The sequence below is a fragment of the Xiphophorus couchianus genome, chromosome 13, assembly GCF_001444195.1.
Source record: "Xiphophorus couchianus chromosome 13, X_couchianus-1.0, whole genome shotgun sequence".
Lineage (NCBI taxonomy): Eukaryota > Metazoa > Chordata > Actinopteri > Cyprinodontiformes > Poeciliidae > Xiphophorus > Xiphophorus couchianus.
In genome coordinates, this window is record NC_040240.1 from 57272 (window position 1) to 76188 (window position 18917).

The 18917-nt window shown below is 42.6% G+C and overlaps 1 protein-coding gene across 4 annotated transcripts in view; it reads right to left on the reverse strand.

The window, feature by feature from the left end:
* The window catches only part of LOC114156682 (MAM domain-containing glycosylphosphatidylinositol anchor protein 2-like), a 217929-nt gene that overhangs the window by 23030 nt on the left and 175982 nt on the right, over positions 1-18917 (reverse strand). For all 4 annotated transcript variants that reach the window (XM_028037250.1, XM_028037249.1, XM_028037252.1 and 1 more), the window contains 2 exons: positions 4044-4211; positions 3816-3946 (listed from right to left, as the gene is read on the reverse strand). In XM_028037250.1, the coding sequence (XP_027893051.1) occupies positions 3816-3946; positions 4044-4211 (299 nt within the window). The remainder of the gene's footprint in view (positions 1-3815; positions 3947-4043; positions 4212-18917) is intronic.

Consider the following 18917-nt stretch of genomic DNA (forward strand, 5'->3'; position numbering starts at 1 on the left):
AGCAGGGAATTGTCTGAAAACTGCATTTACACTCAAACATGATTTCTTCAGCTGATCAAAAGTTTAAGACCATAGTCTTTAAAAGCCAAAAGCTGTGCAAACATCTGGATTCCATGTCATTTTCTGTGAAGTCTTTACACTGTCATGACCTCCTGATGGCAAAAGCAAAAAAGCTCACTGACTTTGAACGTGGTAGGATTGTTGAGCTGCATAAGCAAGGCCTCTCACAACGTGCCATCGCTGCTGAGGTTGGACGCAGTAAGACAGTCATTTTGCATTTTTTAAACGAACCTGAGGGTTATGGAACAAAAAAGTGAAGTGGTAGACCCAAAAAAATTTCACCAGCTCTAAGCCGCAGGATCCGATTGGCTGTCCGTCAAGACACGGGACGATCCTCTACCCAAATTAAGGCCATTACTGGTGCTGACTGCAGCCCAATAACCATCAGACGGCATCTGCGAGAGAAGGGCTTCAGAAACAAAAAACGTCTTCAAAGGCCACGTCTTCTTCAACGCCACAGAATTGCCCGTTTGGACTTTGCAAGGGTGCACCAAACATGGGACATTGAAAGGTGGAAGAAAGTTGTCTTCTCTGATGAGAAAAAATGTAACCTTGATGGTCCTGATGGCTTTCAACGTTACTGGCATGACAGGGAGATCCCACCTGAGATGTTTTCTACACGGCACAGTGGTGGGGGCGCCATCATGATTTGGGGTGCGTTTTCCTTCAATGGAACAATGGAGCTTCAGGTTGTGCAGGGGCGTCAAACAGCAGCTGGCTATGTGGAGATGTTGCAGCGGGCATCCCTCATGACTGAGGGCCCTCGTCTGTGTGGTAATGATTGGGTTTTTCAACAGGACAATGCTGCAGTTCACAATGCCCGCCTGATAAAGGAGTTCTTCCAAGAGAATAACATCACTCTTTTGGACCATCCTGCATGTTCCCCGGATCTAAACCCAATTGAGAACATTTGGGGATGGATGGCAAGGGAAGTTTACAAAAATGGACATCAGTTCCAGACAGTGGATGCCCTTCGTGAAGCCATCTTCAACACTTGGAGCAACGTTCCCACTAGCCTCCTGGAAACACTGGCATCAAGCATGCCTAAACGATTGTTTGAAGTCATCAACAAGAATGGTGGAGCTACTCATTACTGAGTCCTTTTTTTTGACACTTTGTTTCTGTTTTGGGGGGTTTTCGGGTTTGTTTGAGCTATGGTCTTAAACTTTTGATCAGCTGAAAAAATCATCTTTGAGTATAAATGCAGTTTTCAATTAATTCCCCGCTCAAATGTTCTTGTCTCTTGCACTGATTTCTTCTTTTAACGTTGTGAAGCTCTACTTAGAACCTTCTTAAGATCCAATAGTGCAAAATGCAAATTCTTGCAATTTTTTGACTGGTCTTAAGATTTTGATCAGGAGTGTATTTTGCCTGTTGCAATTGGGTCCCCATCTACAACTTGACAACATCAGTGTTTACCAAGATGAAAATCTGGTGAAAGGCTTCAGAAAATCTATAGTGCCACCTGCTGTTATCACAAATGTCATGTTTGGTGGTGGTTGTTGATGGACTCAATGCAATTGATCACATTTTCTCAATAAGAGCCTGTTTGAACAAAAGAGAGCCTGCTTGTCCCCATTGGACAAACAGACTCTGCTTTGCCTACTCTTCTCGTTGAGAAAATTTTTGACTCTTGGGATGTTTGCCAAGAATTTTGTCTGTCCATGTTATACCTAGAAGACATGGAGGATCTGTATTTGAATTCATAACAGGATTTCTGCTGTCTGGAGTTGGTGGATAATTTGGAAGACATCTGCCGCTGCTTCGGCCCTTTTCAAGCTGGCTGATCAGTGTGATAGATTGGACTGACTAGCAAACACTCAGACTAACATGCTGTGGGACCAGAGCCATACGTTGGATGTGATTCTTGCTAAGATTCGCAACCCAACTGCAAACCCTGGAGCCCACCAGTGAGATGGAATCTATCTTGGAGAAGTTCATAGTTCAGCCGGCGGGAACAGCCATACTAACTTGGATGATTGGAATAAACAGAGATGTACCATTGAGACTTTAGGGCAGATGGAAAAATGAAAGTCTGTGCAAACTAAAGAATATTGTCTATCTGAACTGGCTCCCTGTGTCAGCTTTGGCTGGCTGCCTATCTCAAATCTCCTGGATGATATGTAAATAAGACTCTCTTTCCCATCTCCTCCTCCCGTCTGAAGACATTCGTGCAATCTTATGGCTGGTTGCTTCAAGGACTTGCTCTTAGATAATACCACCATATCAGAGACTGTTGCCTGGGAGAAGCTGGCTGTACGGGTTCACGAATTTACTGCACACATTTCTCATGGCCACAGATAAACGCTCCTGGATCTCACTGTCTTTGTGTATGAATGTGTATAAATGTTGCTATATGTGCTGGGGCTTTTTGTGCAGCCTCTCATTGCATTTTATTCACAAGCCAGTGTATGTTGGGGGAAAAAATATAGCCCATTATTTGGTTGTTATTGGGTGCAGTTCCTCATCCCTATTATGGGCCCGGTGTCTTAACAACATGGAGGAACAACATGCTCTCTTCTTTCCAGAGAGCATTATTTAAGTCCAACAAACTATTGAACTGAACAAAGCATGGACAGATCTCTTTTAACCACAGTCTTCCTATTTCTGATGCTGGATCTTTAATATCCTGAAATTGAAATGCTGGGCATCTACCCATGTGTTAGCTTTAGTGGCTAAGCTTTGGCAATGGTTCATTGGGTTAGCTTGCAGATATTGGAACTTTTTTGTCTTGTTCATAGTACAGCTCTTGCAGCTATTGCTGAAAACAATTGGAGAAAGAGGCAACCGGAAATTATGAATGTGGCTTAAATGTAAATGGAAGTACATCACCACTACTCATGATATATAGGCTATTATCTGCTGTTGTCAACATGGTTACAGCACAGCTGCAATCAGCTAATGTGATTGACTTGTGCATAAATTGCTTCAACATGGCGTCCGTTGCTATGATTGGCTGAAACAAGGAAGCTATCTAAGTGGTTGCTGATCATTACCTGTTAAAAAAATACATTTGTGGATTGGGATGTCACAACTGTGTTGAAATAGAGCTACACTTACTAGAGTATAATTTTTGGATAGTCTGAGCCAACTCTGTGTATGAATGATGAGAGTTGGACTGGACTAGAATGTGTTGGTCGTGGCCCAAAGAAGCAAAAGTGGGCATCCCTTATTTTCATTTCTGAAAGATGGCACTAACCATCCATCCAGTTGGTTGGGAATGGTTCTTATATCTCCCCTGATGATGCATCTGTACTTTGTCTGGTTGTGGGCTTTGCTGGGGTCTCAAGACAAAAGTGTGGTAAAAATAAATTCAAAGTTGTCCATGATCACTTCAACGTTGTGTCTATTCAAAGAATCAAGAAAACCAAGAAAGACATTTGCAAGTCTTTGAACGATGGTTGGTGCCATCTTAAGGTTAAAAAAAAGCAACCTCGGATTTTAAAGATATTTCTCGTCCACAGCCCTTGAAATTTCATTTTGTATAAGTACATTTACTGTATTTGATGGAAAGTATCTGTTCAATAGAGGAATTCAGATTTAAGAACTCTGTTGGTGATTTTAAATATTTTTAACATATATCTGCCATAGGGGTATGAATGATTTGGGGCTTAGTAAAATGTTAATTAAATGTATTTAATAAAGAATAAAATGATATAAATTCTAAATGTTCATGTAAAATACCCATGAAGTCTAAGGACTTTGCCCCATGTAACTAACCATACTCACGTTGCCACTAGCCAGTGGTACTGTACCTGAAAGGTTGTGGTTGGATGGATGTTAACCCTTGCCTGCTGCCAGTAGTTTCCTTGGTTACCAGTAAGACTCCAGACTAAGGTATCTGTGAGCATCTGACCTTTCAACCGCAAGAAAATATTCAAAGCTCCTACAAGATAAATAAACAGTGAGATTAGGAAGTGTATTGCAAACCAATATTCTCATGTGTCATACCAGAAGGAATGGGCATCTTCTTGCCTTCTCACCTATATGTTTCCCAAACATGTGGTAGTAGAAGGTAAAGCAGTAGGTGGGATTGTTACTGGCTGAAGAGGAGGAGACACTTTTGGTGTTTATGTTGAAAATTGGGGACATCAGACGGGCTTTGTCCCCGTCCAGCCTGGGCCTGGATGTCTCAATGAACATGTAGAAGCCTGAGGGTTCACAACAGTCTAATTTTCACTTAATGCTTCAGCAGTTAAGACAGTAACATTTGCTTTATGTGAATCTGTCACCAATGAAAAGAAGAGAAACATTTTAGCTTAGTTCATTTTGAACAACAGACTTACAGTAAATCTCAGTGTTAGGATAGAATTCATGTAACAATGCTTTTGTCTATTGCTGTATATGAACACAAGAAGACAGTGAAGACTGTGATTAACAACATTGAACTCTATGTGATAGTGGAAGTTTTTAATCCTAATACTGAAGTTATATGACCAGAATAATTCCTACTATTTAAAGGATATTACATGGAAATGTCTAATTTTTGGAGTAGTACCATTTTGGATGGTGGTCCAAAAGCCAAGACAAGTAAACAAAAGAAGATCTTTGAAATGCAAGCTTAAAATAGAGAATTAGACATAGCCCGAAATAAAATGAGGGTAAACATCGGAGCTGCACTTCATAGATGGAGGGAGCTAAAAGCTCTCAAAGGGTTCATATTGATCCAGAGTTAGCCACATCTCTGCTTGACCTGCAAGTATTTGCTTGATTTATGTTATTTTTGATTTTAAAAAATCAGCAAAGATACAGCAGGATCAATGGTGATGGCACAAATCTAGTATTACTCTGTAGTAATACAGAGTAATTACTACAGATTATCACTGATGCAGTGATAATCTGATAATCTTTCCGTAAGAAAGTTGTAGCTGGATGGTGATTCATTTCAACATTACCTGCTAACTCAACCTCAGTAAAAATATTAGTCCATGCCTACATTTATTTGTCCCAACAATTTTTTGGGATTAAATGCATTTAAATTTGGTGAAATTATTTTATTATGGACTGCGCCTGTGAAAAATAAACAGTAAATGAAATATTATGAAAATGCTTCCAACATTTGCAGTTGAATCAGAAAGTGTTGTTTTTGTGTAATCCCCTCATTGGAGCCAATGGACTCCAGGTCAAAACTAGTCACATAACATACATATGTTACACAATGCAAAGCAAAAAATGTAAATAGCTAATTCAGTGTCTTGACATATATATATATATATATATATATACAGTATATATATACTGAAATACACTGCCTGGCCAAAAACTAAAGTCGCCACCTGGATTTAACTAAGCAAATAGGTACAAGCCTCCTATTGGATAAGTACTGCATAGGCGATTATCTTTCAGCTGGCAACAAGTTATTTAATCCCAGCTGATGCAATGAGTAACTCCTCATTTCTTAAACAACCATGGCAAAAGACACATCCTGTGGTCGTGGAAAAGACGTTAGTCTGTTTAAGAAGGGTCAAATCATTGGCATGCATCAAGCAGAGAAAACATATAAGGAGATTGCAGAAACTACTAGAATTGGGTTAAGAACTGTCCAACGCATCATTAAAAACTGGAAGGATGGTGGGGAACCATCGTCTTCCAGGAAGAAATGTGGTCGGAAAAACATCCTGAATGATCGTGATCGGCGATTACTTAAACGTTTGGTCAAATCAAATCGAAGAAAAACAACAGCAGAACTCAGGAGTATGTTTAATTGTGAACGCAAAAGCATTTCCACACGCACAATGCGAAGGGAACTCAAGGGGTTGGGATTGAACAGCTGTGTAGCCGTAAGAAAACCTCTAATCAGTAAGGCTAACCAGAAAGAAAGGCTTCAGTTTGCTAGGGAGCATAAAGATTGGACTCTGGAGGAATGGAAGAGGGTCATGTGGTCTGATGAGTCCAGATTTACCCTGTTCCAGAGTGATGGGCGCATCAGGGTAAGAAGAGAGGCAGGTGAAGTGATGCACCCATCATGCCTAGTGCCTACTGTACAAGCCTGTGGTTGCAGTGCTATGATCTGGGGTTGCTGCAGTTGGTCAGGTCTAGGTTCAGCAACATTGTGTGCTCAAAGAATGAGATCAGCTGACTACAGCAATGGCATCCTCTGTGGATCTGTCAGCACGATGTGCAAATTTGTGAGGGTATAGTCTGGGGAATATGCTCTTTAATGGGCTGCAGAACTAGTCTCTGAAAGCACTCCATAATTATAGGAGTCAGGGGACTAAGCAGGGCCACTGCTTAGTCCAATTTACTGTGGGTACGAAAAATATTCAGACCCTTTTAAATTTTTCACATTTTGTTTCATTGTCAACAAAAAGTGACAATGAAAATCAAAAAAGTTCATAATACTTCTTATTAATCTACACTCAATATCACATCTTGACAGAAAAGCCAGAAATGCTGAGTTTTTTGCAAATTTACAAACAAGAAAAACTGAAATATCACATGGTCAAAAGTATGCAGACCCTTTGCTCAGTATTGAGTAGAAGCACCCTTTTGAGCTAGTACAGCCATGATGTACAAGAATGATGTACATCCATCATTTTTAAGAATAATACAAGTGTTTCACACATGGATTTAAGGATCCTATGCCATTCTACCTTGCAGGTCCTCTCCAGTTCTGTCATGTTGGATGGCAAACGTAGGTGAAGCAATTTTCAAGTCTCTCGAGAGATGTTCAATTGGCTTTAGGTCAGGGCTCTGATATGGCCATTCAGGAATAGTCAGAGTTGTTCCAAAGCCACTCTTGTTATTTTAGCTGTGTGCTTTGGGTAATTGTCTTGTTGGAAGGTAAGGTAATGGCATTTATTATTTATACTAAATATTTATTACAACATTTAGTATAAAGCTAAATGTTGGTCTAAATTAATAAGTACTCTGCAGTTTATAAAAGTAATAAACTAAACAGACAGGGCAAAGAAATGACACATCAATAAAAATAGGCACATGTAGCAACATTCAGATAGCAACATTCAAACATGAGAAAAAGGCAGTGAGGTGAGGGAGTGTGTATCTGTGGCACATTAAATGTGTCTGCAGTAAGTCCATGCAGGCACAATCTCTGATATGGTGGTATTATCTAAGAGCAAATCCTTGAAGGGTCCAATCATACAATTGCACGGATTTCTTCAGAGGGGAGATGATATAGAAAAGAGCGTCTTTGTTTATATATCTTCCAGGAGATTTGAGATAGACAGCCACCTAAGGCTATCTCACTGAGGAGCCAGTTCAGATAAGGACAATATGCTTCAGGTCAGATATATTTTAAGTTTCAATCTGTCCTAAAGTTTCACCTTTAAATCTCTGTTGATTCCAATCATCCAAATTAGTGTGGCCATTCCAGCTGGATGACACTAGCAATTTCTCCAAGATCAATTCCATCCAGTTAGTGAGTTCTAGTGTCAGCAGCTGGCCAGCGAAGCTCAGCAAGAATCACATCCAACTTGCCCCTCTGTTCTACAGCATATCAGTCTGAGTGTTCGCTAGTTGGAGTAATCCATCACAAATTTGTCAACATGCCAGGTATCCACCAACTCCAAACACCAGAAATCCTGTTATGAATCCAAATAAATCCATAAGATATCCCACTGGGTATGTCCCCACAGGACAAGTGGACTCTCTTTTGCCCAGTCTTTTTCTTGAGAAAATTTGATCAATTGCATTGAGAGACAGGTTGACCAGATCCAAAATTTGTAGATTCAGAGATGCAAAGAGAGGCTCCAAAAAAGCAGCACAAAAACAGAGCAAGCAGGGCGAAGGTGGGTAGGGAGGGAGCAGAGGAAAAAAGTGTCAGCCTTCATCAAGATCTCAATCAATCAATCAAATTTTATTTGTATAGCACATTTCAGCAGCAAGGCATTTCAAAGTGCTTTACATCATTACAAACACAGAAACACAATGCAACATAGAATCAATAATCAAAACATAGCATTAAGTCAAGTTCCATCAATAAATTTGTAATTGATTACATTTCAAATACAATTCTAAACAGGTGGGTTTTTAGTTGAGATTTAAAAGAAGTCAGTGTTTCAGCTGTTTTACAGTTTTCTGGAAGTTTGTTCCAAATTTGTGGTGCATAGATGCTGAAAGCTGCTTCTCCTCGTTTGGTTCTGGTTCTGGGGATGCAGAGCAGACCAGAACCGGAAGACCTGAGAGGTCTGGAAGGTTGATACAACAACAGCAGATCTTTAATATATTGTGGTGCTAAGCCGTTCAGTGATTTATAAACTAACAACAGTATTTTAAAATCTATTCTTTGAACTACAGGGAGCCAGTGTAGGGACTTTAAAACTGGTGTTATGTGCTCTATCTTCCTGGTTTTAGTCAGAACGCCAGCAGCAGCATTCTGGATCAGCTGCAGCTGTTTGATTGATTTGTTGGACAGACCTGTGAAGACGCTGTTGCAATAATCAATACGACTGAAGATGAACGCATGGATGAGTTTCTCTAGATCTTGCTGAGACATTAGTCCTTTAATCCTGGAAATGTTCTTCAGATGATAGAAGGCCGACTTTGTGACTGTCTTTATGTGGCTCTGGAGGTTCAGGTCAGAGTCCATCACTACTCCCAGGTTTCGGGCCTGATCGCTGGTTTTCAGTTGTAATAACTGAAGCTGTGCACTGACTCTAGATCATTCCTCTTTAGGTCCAAAAATAATAACTTCAGTTTTGTTTCTGTTCAGCTGGAGAAGGTTTTGGCACATCCACACATTTATCTGTTCTTGGAGTACCCCACATGTGACCTTTGACCTCTTTGATGAAAAGTTTTCAATTGAAACAAAAAAATCCCTGTTCTTTATGTAAGATTCAAACCAGTTAAGCACTGGACCGGAGAGTCCGACCCAACTCTCCAGTCGATTCACTAATATGTCATGGTCAACGGTGACAAAAGCTGCACTGAGGTCCAACAGAACCAGCACTGTGGTTCTCCCACAGTCCGTATTTATATAGATGTCACTGAACACTTTTATGAGGGCGGTCTCTGTGCTGTGGTGAGCACGAAAACCAGACTGGAAGGAGTCAAAGCGGTTGGTTATAGTTAGGAAGCTAGTTAATTGTTTAAACAGCTTTTTCAATAACTTTGCTGATGAATGGGAGGTCAGAGGTCGGCCTGTAATTCTGCATTAGTGATTTGTCCAGATTGTTCTTTTTATAAGTGGTTTGATTACTGCTGTTTTCAGAGCCTGGGGGAAAACGCCTGATGAGAGCCATGAGTTACTATTTGGATCAGATCAGCAGCAATAACAGGCAGGACTTTCTTAAAGAAATGTGTGGGTAAAACATCCAGACAGCAGGAACTGGAGCTTAGTTGACTTATAATTTCCTATAGGGTTTTATAATTAAGTAGCTGGAATTGGGTCATTTTTCCTGTATTTGTTTTGTTTGGGCACAGCATTGGTACTGACTTTATAGTGGATGTACAGATTAAACCTCTGATTTTTTTAATTTTCTCTGAAAAGAAGCTGGAAAACTGGTTGCAAGCAGCAATACATTGGAATTCAGGCGGTAACGTCACAGGAGGGTTTGTGATTCTGTCAACTGTTGCAAATAAAGCTCGAGCATTGTTAATGTTTTTGTTTATAACATCTGCAAAGAAAGCCTCTCTTGCATGTTTTAGTGTTAAATGATAGTTACGTAGTCTTTGTAGATGTCATAATGAACGTGGAGTTGAGTTTTACGCCATTTTCGTTCTGCCCTGCGGCAGAGTTGTCTTGCAGATCTGTTTGTGCATTTCTCCATGGAGATTTCTTTTTACCAGACACAGCCTTCATTTTAATTGGGGCAATGGACTCAATAATATCTGAGACTTTAGACTGAAAATCATTTACCAACTTATCTACATCATTACAGCTTAACTCGTAAAGTTCTTTCGCTAACCACTGATCAGCCAGATATTGAGTCTTTAGATGTGCATGTTGGAGCCAACGATGTGGCAAAGCAGAAATCTGAGATTCTGAAAAAGGACTTTAATATTCTACTGAACACTATGGGAAAGTTAAAAATGAAGTTATTTCTCAGTGGTCCAATTCTATCACCTCAATGGGGAGACGAAAAACACTCCAGGCTGGATATGATAAACAAATGGCTGATTAAAAGCTGCTCTGCCAGCTCAGTGACCTTCATCAATAACCTCTGGATCTATTGGCAGTGCTTTTACCTTTTTGGAAGAGGCGGACGCAATCTTAATAAACATGGGATAAAGCTACTCACTGCAAACCTTCTTCATTTTATCAACGAGGACAGCAACGTGATCATCGCTTCAGAAGAACATGCTCAAGGATTTCTGACTAGGAAGAAACCCTCTGCTTATCAGGAACAACCAGTTTCAAAACAAGCTGATACATCGACTGGAGACGGAGCGACTGGTTCCCTTCCTCCTTCTCCCCTCCCTCTCTGCTCACCCACTTATTCACAGGATTCACAAGATACACATGAAGAAATGTCTTCTGGACCGGAGTTTCTTAAATTTACAGATGGAATGAATCAACAGGTTGTACTTGGGACGTCTCTCCTTAGTGCTCACGTAGCAGACCTCACTTCATTTTAGCCACCTGACTCTAACTTCCCAGAGGATCCATCACTCTGCGTTTCTGAGGTCTGAGGCCGGAGTCCAGATTTTATCTTTACACCCTTCTTGCCCCAGAATGTGTCTGGCCCCACGGCACTGAAGAACAGGACATTACCTGTCCGGATCACTACAACACAATTTACAAGAAACAGAAACATAAAATACAGCTGTTTTAATTCAAACATCAGACTGATCCCCTGCCTAAAGGAACCTCAGACTGAAGATTTCTTGGCCTCCAAGTCACTTAAACTAGCTCTTTTAAATACCAGATCTCTCTGTGCTAAGGCTCTATTAATTAATGCTTTCATCACTGAGCATAATATTGATGTTATGTTTCTGACAGAAACATGGTTGAATGACAATAATGAATCGATCGTACTAATTGAATCTGTGCCTCCTAACTACAATTTCTTCAGTGAGAATAGAAAACACAAAAAAGGAGGAGATGTGGCTTCAATATTTAAGAATACCATAAATTGTAGTAAAATCTCTTTGGGTCACTTCACCTCTTTTGAGTATCTTGGAATTGAGGTTAAAGGCCACAAACGAACTTTGACAGTAACTCTATACAAAACTCCAACTTTTGTGGAAAATTTCTTTACTGACTTGAATGAGCTTCTATCTCTCATATGTATTGATTATGATTGTTTAATAATTGTGGGTGATTTCAACATTCATGTTGACAACCCCCAAGACAGAGGGGCAAAAAAGCTCGCTAATATTTTAGAGAATTTTGGTCTAACACAACATGTCAAACAAGCAACACACACTAAAGGACACACACTGGACCTGGTTATCAGTAAGGGTGTGAATATTTCCAATGTCTCCGTAACTGATGTCGCCTGTCGGATCACTTCGCTGTTATCTTTGACAGTTCTTTATCTTATAACCCACTTATACAAACAGCAACTATCACAAAACGTTCTCTCACTGAAAACACAGCAGAAACTTTTAATCAAATCTACTCTTCTTCCTCACCCTTAAATCAAATACAGTGTCACCAGGAAAAGAAATCACTCTCGTTTTCTTGGGATTGCACATGTGACTGATTCCATTTACTGCCTCATCTCCAACAATAAGCACTTTTGGCATACCTTTCGTTTTCCTGGTAGCCGCTTTGTCCTTTGGGGCTTTGGGGGGTGGATGTGTTGGTCTTGCCTCATTGTTGATGTTTGAAGGCGAGGTTTCACTCAGAGGCTCAGGCTGGAGTACAGAAAATCTGTTTTTCAGTGGGATTCCCACAAAGTCAGAATGTTTTGAGGCTCGGGCTAGTCGCTCTGTCCTTGGGAGCGGGGTCGGTGGAACCGTTTTGGTTGCAGCTGCTTGTTTGTTTTTCTTTGGTGGAGCAGGTGTTGAGGTTGAAGGTGGGTTTCGGCTCACAGCCGGCCACGCTGATTCGTCCAGGTGAGGGGGAGACTAACAGGGAGAACCCTGTCAGTCGCCTCATCGGATCTGCGGTGTGAGACTTTTGCTTCAGCTTGGCATCCAGAGCGTTCCAGGGTGAGCTGCTTGATGCGAGGCGTACAACCTCTCAGTTGATTTAAGGAAGAGTTGTCTGACTTCCACAGTTAGCGTTGATTTCAAAGTTCACCTCCAGCTGTTTGATCTTCATTTCTATAGACTGAAGTCGTTGTATAATACTGCTAATGTCCTTGGGGTCGGCCGGAGGCATTTTGTCCTGGTTCAACTTGGAGATGAAGAAAAGTAAGGTAAAAATAAAAGTAAGAAAGTCCCCCAGTCCTTAGGTTTATAGTAATCCAGTTATGATGTTGAAAATGTGAATATAACTATAAAAACTGTCACTTTAAAAATAGCTCAGGCAAAGTTATCAGTAAAGACGGGAGAGAGCAGGACAAACTTTCCTCCTTCAGCTGCCACACTTGAACCACCAAGAAGCTCAGACTGAGATCCTGAGCACTCTGGAAGAGGTTTTCTTCCAGGATGTCCCTGTGCACAGCTGCATTCATCTTTCCTTCAATTGCAACCAGTTATCCTGTCCCTGCCACTGAAAAACACCCCCACAGCATGATACTGCCATCAGCATGTTTCGCTGTTGGGATTATATTGGGCAAGTGATGAGCAGTGTCTGGTTTTTTCCACACATACAACTTAGAATTCACAGCAAAAAGTTAAATCTGCATTTCATCGGGGCAGAGAATCTTATTTCTCATAGGCTGGGAGTCTTTCATGTGCTTTTTGGCAAACTCTATGCAGGCTTTCATATTTAAGGATTATGGAGGCCACTGTGCTCTTAGGAGCCTTGAGTGCTGCAGAAATTCTTTTGTAAACTTGACCAGACCTGTGCCTAGTCACAATTCTGTCTCTGCGCTCCATAGACACTTCCTTTGACCTCATAATTCTCATTTGCTCTGACATGCACTGTGAGCTGTTAGGATTCACATAGAGAGGTTTCTGCATTTCCTAATTAAGTCCAGTCAGTTTAATTAAGCACAACTGGACTCCAATGAAGGAGGATCAAAAGAAATGGACAGCATGGGAATTAAATATGAGTGTCACAGCAAAGGGTCTGAATACCTATGACCATGTGATATTTCAGTTTTTCTTTTTCAATAAATTTGCAAAAATGTCTACATTTCTGTTTTTTATGTCAAAATGGATGCTGAGTGTTCATTAACAAGAAATAATATGAACTTTTTTGATTTTAGAAAATGGCTACAATGAAATAAAGAGTAATAAATTGAAAGGGGTCTGAATACATTCCGTACCCACTGTATGGGCTCCAATACAAGATGAGAAAGCCTGACTGTTGGGTTCTGCTGTGTGAGTGTTTGTGTGAGGCCTCCTGTTCCTCCTAGGATCTTTGCTGCTGAGCATGAGAGCTGCTTTCCCACAGCTGCAGAAAATTCCTCATAAAGCCTGCTGCCTGGATATAGGGAGCTGCTATAGGTAGACCTGTCACGATAACAAATTTTGCTGAGCGATTAATTGTCTCAAAAATTATTGCGATAAACAATAATATTGTTTGAAGACCTTTTTACACTGATTTAATGGAATAATAATGCATGCGATTTCCTGCCAAAGATAGACTTTATTTTCAAAATAACACTTAACACTGGAACTGATAAACAAAACAACCAAAAACAAAAAAATATATAGATTCTCAGTCTCCATTAACAAAAGATTTACTTGAATAAATACTTAACAAAATAAAGCCAAAGTGGAAATGAAAACTACATTCAACCAAAAGAGTGCAGATTATGAAGTCTACACTATATTGCTCTTCAGTAATAATTAGATTTAAATAGAGAAAATGGGCACATCCGACTACCTGATGCAATAGTTCACACTACATGATTTTTTGCCCCGATTTCCCCCTTAGAACCTTGGCCGTTCTAAGATTCTCGCTTGCGATTTTGTAACCATTACGGTAGATTGTCGTGGCCGCGCCGATGTAAATCAGGGGTTTTCCCTGACTGGGAGCCAGAACGCAGCCTGTTGAATATGGCAGGTAGCCAATCAGAAAGCAAGGATTCGTGCTTTCTGAGGGGAAATTATGGAGGGGAATCCCAAACAGCTGACACCGAAGTCCAAATCAAAATCAAATCAAATTTTATTTGTATAGCACATTTCAGCAGCAAGGCATTTCAAAGTGCTTTACATCATATCAAACACAGAAACACAATGCAACATAGAATCAACAATCAAAACATGACATTAAGTCAAGTTCCATCATTAAATTTTTTAATTGATTTCGTTTCAAATACAATCCTAAACAAGTGGGTTTTTAGTCGAGATTTAAAGGAAGTCAGTGTTTCAGCTGTTTTACAGTTTTCTGGAAGTTTGTTCAAAATTTGTGGTGCATGGGTGCTGAATGCTGCTTCTCCTAGTAACACAGCACAGCACAGGAAGTTTTCCTTCTTCCTGTGGCAGAAGGAAAACACCTTCTGCCACAGGAAGCACCTTCCCTTCTGATGACTGGAAATGAGAAGCACTATGTCCTCTTTATAACATTGTGTCCTTATTGACATTAAATAAACAAAAAAAGAAATATAGAACTAATGGCTACAATGAGCACGTTTTGCAACACACAGCTTTTCGAAGCGGGGTTTCAAGCATGACACGGCAACTCTCAGCTCCTGTTCAATGTTTAGCTGGGACCTGTACTTGGTCTTTAGTGCAGCAACAGCAGAGAAGCCAGTCTCACAAAGATATGATGTTTCAAAAGGAATAAGAATGTCCATAACCTTCTGCCCTAGGAGTGGATACTCCTTCTCTACACTCAGTCAGAATTCACTCAGTGTCTATGGTGTGAACCTCAGTCTCAATGTGGAGTCAGATGTCATGTCAATGAACTGGTCTTCCTCTGCAGAGCTGAAACCAGTAGGAGCTGGTTGGTGCATTGAAAGGATCTCTGACCCAGTCATCCTGGGAACTGTTTTCAAGGAGGTACTTTTCAAAGAATCCCATCAATGATGAAATATGCTGCTTGATACAGGGAATCAATGAGATGGCATCATACTCAGTACTGACCACAAATTCATGCATGTTTTCAAATTAATCAGTATTTCTTTCAATACTGCTCCACCTTGCAAGCTTTTGAGTGAAAGAGCTGATCTTGTCTGTGACTTGAGGGAGGTGTTTGTCTTTCCCTTCAAGGTCTATATTCAGTTTATTAAGCCTTCCAAATATGTCGCTCAGGTAGGCTAGTTTTGCCAGGAAGTTCTCATCACTAAATTTTTCTGCGACTTCATACTTGTGCTCCTGAACCAAAAACATTCTTATCTCCTCTCTGAGCTCAAAAACATGGGGCAAAACCTTTCCTCGTGACAGCCACCTTGCCTCACTGTGAAACAGCACAGCTTAATGTTCAGCTCCCATCTCCTCACAGATGGCAGAGAAGACTCTTGTTTTTAGCGGTCTGGTCTTTATAAAATTGACCACACCTATGATGTCAGTCATAACCTCATTTAATTCAGAGGAAAGGTGCCTTGAAGCCAGTGCTTCTCTATGTATAACACAGTGTGTCCACTTAGCAATGGGTGAGACCTTTTTGATGAGTGCCTAAACTCCTTTTCTCATCCCTGCCATGGTCTGTGCACCATCACTGCAAACGCTGATGCAGTTCTCCCATTTTAGCCCATTCTCAGTCAGGAAGCAGTCCAGAATTTTGAATAGCTCTTCAGCTGTGGCTCTGTTTCTGACACATTAAAAAAAAAGAAGATTATCACACAGGGCGTTTGTCATATCAAAGCATACAGAAGACACAAACAAGCAGCCTCTGTTGCTGTCAGTTGCTTTGTCAAATTATAGGGCAAAACGTTTGTCTTTGAGTTTATCTACCGGCTGTTCTAGAAGATCGTTAGCAATGTCATTTATACGTCTGGCAATGGTGTCATTGGACAGATGGATAGTTTTTATTTTTGCAGCACTTTCGTCAGCCAGCATGATGGACACCATGTCTAACGCTGCAGGCAGTATCAACTCCTCCGCTATGTTGTGGGCTTTTTACACTGAGCAGTTTGGTACGCCACCTTGTAAAAAGCTCACAGTGCTCGCTGGTTTTCTGACGTAGCGTTCATAAAGCAGGACGATTGGTAGCATTTGACACATTTTCGAAAAAAACTCAAGCGGCTTATCAGCGTGATTGAGGTTTAATGTTGTTAACTGACGTCTTAATTTATTAGGTTTCATGCTGTCCGCTGCCAACAATTTAAGACATAGAAGACACACCGGCATTTCCTCGTCTCCCACCTTTGTCACAGTGAAGCCAAGTGCTACAAACGCTTCATCATATTTCCTCGTCTGAGCTTTCAGATGACTTTTGTTTGTCTCATTATCTTGGTCTCTCTTCACCTTTCTTTTCATCCCTGTTAAATATTTTTCCATGGTGTCTCTTCAGTACACTTTATATCACTTGTTGTGTGCAGTGTGCACTTGCGCTGTGCAAAAAACCCTATTCCGCACGCTCAGTCTGACAATAACAGTGCCACTGCCCCCTACTGTAGCAGATGTGCAATTACACTTTATTCTATACCATTTTACTTTCAAAATGTGAATAAGAAAATTCAAAACTAGGTCACACGAGTCCCCCCAGGCATCACACTGCGCCCCCCAGGGGGGCGCGCCCCACTATTTGAGAAGGACTGCATAATACTAAGGAAATGAGGAAGGGAGAGGTCAGTGGAGAGCACCGGAGTTGAGACTTTTTTCATAGAGTGTCATCAACAGAAAGAGAAAAAGGCCAGAAGAAATGATAAAGCCGATAATTAAAATGAGGTCGATTTAAGTTATCGTGCGATTAATTGATTTATTGTTCATCGCGACAAGCCTAGCTGTAGGTTCATTCAGCACTTGATAATTAACCTACACTGGTAATCGCTAGGGTGTCCATATGTGCACTTGGCACCAGGACACCCTAGGCCGCAGTTCGATGATCGATGATCGACTTTGTCATCGTTTCATCGGATCTGCGGCCATATGTCTTGGACAGTCGGGTGAAAAGAGGTGCGGAGCTGTCCACTGACCACTACCTGGTGGTGAGTTGGCTCCGGTGGTGGGGGCGAAAGCCGGTCAGACCTGGCAGGCCCAAACGTGTTGTGAGGGTCTGCTGGGAACGTCTGGCGGAATCCCCTGTGAGACGGAGCTTTAACTCCCATCTCCGGCAAAACTTTGAACACGTCCCGGGGGAGGTGGGGGACATGGAGTCTGAGTGGACCATGTCCCGTGCCTCCATTGTCGAGGCGGCCGATCGGAGCTGTGGCCGCAAGGTTGTCGGTTCCTGTCGCGGCGGCAACCCTCGAACCCGTTGGTGGACACCTTCGGTGAGGGATGCCGTCAGGCTGAAGAAGTAGTCCTATCGGGCCTTTTTGGCCTGTGGGACTCCGGAAGCAGCTGATGGGTACCGGCGGGCGAAGCGGCATGCGGCTCGGGTGGTTGCTGAGGCAAAAACTCGGGCATGGGAGGAGTTCGGAGAGGCCATGGAGAAAGACTTCCGTACGGCTTCGAGGCGATTCTGGTCCACCATCCGGCATCTCAGGGGGGGGAAGCAGTGCAGCACCAACACTGTTTATAGTGGGGATGGTGTGCTGCTGACCTCTACTCGGGACGTTGTGGGCCGGTGGGCAGAGTACTTCGAAGACCTCCTCAATCCCACCAACATGCCTTCCACTGAGGAAGCGGAGCCTGGGGACTCTGGGTTGGGCTCTCCAATCTCTGGGGACGAGGTCGCCGAGGTGGTTAAAAAGCTCCTCGGTGGCAAGGCCCCGGGGGTGGATGAGATCCGCCCGGAGTTCCTTAAGGCTCTGGATGTTGTAGGGTTGTGTTGGTTGACGCGACTCTGCAATATCGCATGGACATCGGGGGCAGTTCCCCTGGATTGGCAGACTGGGGTGGTGGTCCCCCTGTTCAAAAAGGGGGACCGGAGGGTGTGCTCCAATTATAGAGGGGTCACACTCTTAAGCCTCCCTGGCAAGGTCTATTCGGGGGTACTGGAGAGGAGGGTCCGTCGGATAGTCGAACCTCCGATTCAGGAAGAGCAGTGTGGTTTTCGTCCTGGTCGTGGAACACTGGACCAGCTCTACACCCTCGGCAGGGTCCTGGAGGGTGCATGGGAGTTCGCCCAACCAGTCTACGTGTGTTTTGTGGACTTGGAGAAGGCGTTCGACCGTGTCCCTCGGGGAGCCCTGTGGGGGGTTCTCCGGGAGTATGGGGTACCGGGCCCTTTGATACGGGCTGTCAGGTCCCTGTATGACCGGTGTCAGAGTCTGGTCCGCATTGCCGGCAGTAAGTCGGGCTCGTTTCCGGTGAGAGTTGGACTCCGCCAGGGCTGCCCTTTGTCACCGATTCTGTTCATCACTTTCATGGACAGAATATCTAGGCGCAGCCAAGGTGTTGAGGGGATCCGATTTGGTGGCCTTAGAATCTCATCTCTGCTTTTTGCAGACGATGTGGTCCTTTTGGCTTCATCAGATCGTCATCTGCAGCTGTCGCTGGAGCGGTTCGCAGCCGAGTGTGAAGCGGCCGGGATGGGGATCAGTGCCTCCAAATCCGAGGCCATGGTCTTGAGCCGGAAAGGGTAGAGTGCCTTCTCCAGGTCAGGGGGGGTGTCCTGCCCCAAGTGGAGGAGTTTAAGTATCTCGGGATCTTGTTCACGAATGGGGGAAGAAGGGAGCGGGAGGTCGACAGGCGGATTGGTGCAGCGTCTGCCGTTAAGCGGGCGTTGTACCGGTCCGTTGTGGTGAAGAAAGAGCTGAGCCAAAAAGCGAAGCTCTCGATTTACCAGTCGATCTACGTTCCCACCCTCATCTATGGTCATGAGCTTTGGGTCATGACCGAAA